General features: G+C 36.9%; 1 protein-coding gene across 1 annotated transcript; it reads left to right on the top strand.

Annotated features, from left to right (window-relative positions):
• The first annotated feature begins 315 nt into the window (after positions 1-315).
• Positions 316-3,320, top strand: LOC107681633 (type-1 angiotensin II receptor A-like). The gene is made up of 2 exons (XM_016477950.1): positions 316-2,197; positions 3,290-3,320. The coding sequence occupies exon 1, from the start codon at positions 1,116-1,118 to the stop codon at positions 2,193-2,195; it is 1,080 nt and encodes a 359-aa protein (XP_016333436.1). The 5' UTR covers positions 316-1,115; the 3' UTR covers positions 2,196-2,197; positions 3,290-3,320.
• Positions 3,321-4,100: the final 780 nt, after the last annotated feature.

Genomic DNA, 4,100 nt, shown 5'->3' with positions numbered 1-4,100 from the left:
ATAATATTTATTTTATTTTTTTGCATTTGACAGAATTGACCCATGAATTATTGAGTGATAATCAAGGAAAAAAGTATTCTCTTATTTGAGAAAAGATAAAAAGCAGGAGGTTTCACTACAATGTAAATTAATACCTCTGAACTTACTTATTATCTAGCCAATTAAGTATTGTATCAGAGTAAAAAAATCCGTGGGCCATTCAGAAATTAATTACAATTTAATTAAGAATGCATTTTAAATTCCATTTCAATTCCTGAATTTGCCATTCAGATTTAAATTGCACAGCAATAAAATGAAAATTCACTGAAACTGGAGAATATGGTATTATGGTGTTTAGACAGACAGTGAGACAATAGACAACTTTTGCAAATAGCTGCTGAGGTTGCTAGGATGTTTAACATTAGCTCAGAGATGAATGTCAATTCTGGTCTGCTCAACCAAACAAGCTCCAAGAGCAATTCAGCATCCACTGTTAAGACATCTTAAGTGCAAAATGCATAGCTGGAATTCTGTATTGATCTGTGTTTTGGGATTTTGAAAAGGTCCTACAAGATATTTTCTATCAGGCAACAACATACAGTACTTGACCAATGCGCTGCCAAATCACAGTTCTGCTAAACAAACCAGTTACACGCGTTACTGCATCAGCAACAATGCTCATCAATCAAGGGAGAGAAAGACAGACAAACAGAAAGACAGTTTCCCTCAACTTTTTCCCATGTTCCGTGACAAACACAATTTTAGAGAGCATTTTAAGGGGTTCCTGGTGGATAGATAAGTGTAATTTCAAAGGGCTGAGTCATCAAGCATCTGTTTTTAACGGCATCTTATTTAGCAGAAGTAGCATGATGAGTGAGGACAGTTTTAATGTGTAGAGCTTGATGAGAGTGCATAGCAGGAGCTCTTTCATGGCCATGTGTCACGACCGCTGTTTACGGCCTTTGAATGTGGTAATGATGCCTCTTCCCCTGGACTGTGGCTGACATTTTTGTTGCTCTCCTTTATAGGTGTCAGTGAAGCCTTTACCCCAAAGCTGGTGTTGGTTACTGCAGACACACCCTGTGGATAGCGGAACCCATTTGTAGTCACATAATCACCACAACTGGAGACCAGAAATGGAGAACAAAACATCAGGAATGAGCGAGGGCCTCCATGTGAACTGCAGTATGTCTGGAAGACACAACTTCATCTTCACCTTCATCCCCGTCGTCTACGGATGCAATTTCGTCATCGGGATAATTGGCAATAGCATGGTGGTGGCTGTCATCTACCGCTACATGAAGTTGAAGACAGTAGCGAACGTGTTTGTGCTCAATCTAGCCATATCGGACCTCACCTTCCTTATTACGCTACCTTTGTGGGCCACTTTCACAGCTACCGGTTACCATTGGCCGTTTGGGACCTTCCTGTGCAAGGCAAGTGCCGGATTGGTCATCTTCAACCTCTATACTAGCATATTCTTCCTCACCGCTCTTAGCATTGATCGATATCTTGCTATCGTACATCCAGTGCGCTCCAGACGCCAACGCACACTTTTCTATGCCAACCTCACGTGTGTACTCATATGGCTGTTTGCCTTGCTCCTCAGTGCACCTACAGCGTTAAGCCGGGATGTGTACGACATTGGGAACTCTACATTGTGCGCCGTGTGGCACCGCAGTGAGCAGATTAACTTGCTAGTTACCCTTAGCGTGCTAAAAAGCGTGCTAGGTTTCCTTGTGCCTTTCCTCGTCATCATCACCTGCTACTGTCTGATCGGTCGGGCACTTCTGGGTTCCAGGGGTCTGTTGAGGAAAAGCGTTCGCTCTCGGGAAGACGAAACTCTTCGTATGATAGCCGCTACTGTGCTAGCTTTCTTTGTCTGTTGGGCTCCTCACCAGGCTTTCCACTTCATGGAGCTGCTGGCCACGCTTGGCGTAGTGGAAAACTGCCAAACACTGGATGTTATTGACACAGCCATGCCTGTTACCATCTGCATCTCCTATTTAAACAGTTGTGTAAACCCCATTCTTTATGGGTTTGTTGGACACAACTTTCGCAAGAACCTACTGAGGTTACTAGGCTGTGCGTCTGGACAATCTAGCAATAACTTTAGCATTAGCTCAAAGATGAACGTCAACTCCCATTGTACCTCTGGTCTGCTCAACCCAACAAGCTCCAAGAACGATTCAACATCCACTGTTAAGACATCTTAAGTGTAAAAGGCATAGCTGAAATTTTGTATTTATCTGTTTTGGGATTTTGAATGGTACTATAAGATATTTTTTTGATTAGCTAACAACATACTTGGCTAATGCACTGTCAAAGCATAGTTCTGATAAATATATGAGTTACTGTATTAATAAAAATGCTCTCTAATCAAGGGAGCGATAGGATTGCCTTCAAATGTCAGTTCCTTTAAGATGTGTTATTCTGCTAAAATGTGTTACTCACCAAGAAGTGTTATTCTGCTATAACCGTGTTAACTTACTAAGATTCTTCATCATGACTGCAGAGAAAACTGAACATAGAAACAACAGTTTATGCCAATATCTGTTAGTGCCTATAACTAACGGTCTGCTTCTGTGGGAAGTTTTCTTTTTCAAGTCAGCTGTGCTTGTATCACGTTATTTGCGGTCTAACACATTTAAGAATGCAGATTAATCACAGATTAATGCAATTAATTTGCCATTTGACTACATACACTGAAGTTTTTTTTTTTTTTCTTTTCTTTTCAATCATTTGTTTTCGTAACAATGGACCATATTTATCACATAAAAAAATATATCTTAAAAATATTAAATAAAATAATTAGAATAAAAAATGTATTGCATATTGCAAAAACTATTTATAGATGATACTGTGTATATACTTATCTTGGTCACTCTTTCTTCACTTTAAATAATGTTTTTTTTACTTAAACCACTATGTATATAACATCTTTGAATGCAGTACAACAGTGTAAAATGTTCAATTATATCTGTGACCTAATTAATTCAAATACTTGAGATTGTGTTTCTGTAGTGCAACTGTAATGTTTCAAGACTTTTCTAGAAAAAAATAAAATCAGTTGATAACTGTAGTAAGATATTAACTACTTCTATATGAGATATGAATGTGAAAACCATAAACACTGAAGATAAAAAAACAAAAATGTTTTACATTGTTGAATGTTTTTGTTTTCCTATATAATTTCTGAGGTTACAAAGACATTACATAATGACATTTTTTTTTGTTATATAGAATTTAGCCTTTAAAAATACATTCATTTATTTTTTCTTTCTCTTTCTCTCTTAAGTGTTCATTCCAGATTGTGTACTCATCTACACTGAACATTCAAACAGCACTAGATGTCTCCAGGACTACTTAAATAAAGCCAGTTTTTTTAAACGATGGCCCCGATAAGTTTTTCTTTTCTTTGTTAACATTTAAGCATCTGCCTTTTAACAGGTTAATGATTGAAATATTTGCATTTGAAGCTGTTCACCTCTATAGCTAAAAATATATTGAAAAGCATGTGCAACAACATGTGAATTATAAATGATGCATATGAAGGCATTCTGGAGAAGGTCAGGACTGGGCGGCCCTTGAAGGCCTGGCATTATAAAAAGAGATCTGTGAGGAGAACATGAACATACTGGCAAAATGAAGGTCCTTTTGCTCTTGGGATTGGTGGCTGTTGCTCTCTGTGAGCCAACCAAATTTGTGGGGTAAAATCTTGCATATATTTTCATCTCTTTAACCAGAAAGATTACAACATGTGGGAGCTAATATCTAAGATGGTAATATGTATACATATTTAAATATAGACATATTCATATATCTCCACACTTCTCTAGAGATAAGGTCCTCCGTCTGACACCTGGATCCGAGGAAGATGTGACAATCATCATGGAAATAGGCCACAAAATCAAGGTACAATTTAAAATGCAAACTCTTATTAAAGATATAAAATATGGGCTTATTTATTAACTTATTTAGTATTTTGTATAGAAGCACTGAGCAGCAAGGTAACAATAAATAAATAATAATAATAATAATAATTTGCCATTTTTTTTAATTTAATTATTATTTTTTGAAAAATTTTAAAATATATTTTCTCAAAAAAAAAAAAAAAAGTG

This window comes from Sinocyclocheilus anshuiensis, unplaced genomic scaffold (assembly GCF_001515605.1).
Source record: "Sinocyclocheilus anshuiensis isolate Anshui unplaced genomic scaffold, SAMN03320099.WGS_v1.1 scaffold20319, whole genome shotgun sequence".
Taxonomy (NCBI): Eukaryota; Metazoa; Chordata; class Actinopteri; order Cypriniformes; family Cyprinidae; genus Sinocyclocheilus; species Sinocyclocheilus anshuiensis.
This window is presented reverse-complemented; position numbering and strand designations above follow the sequence as displayed.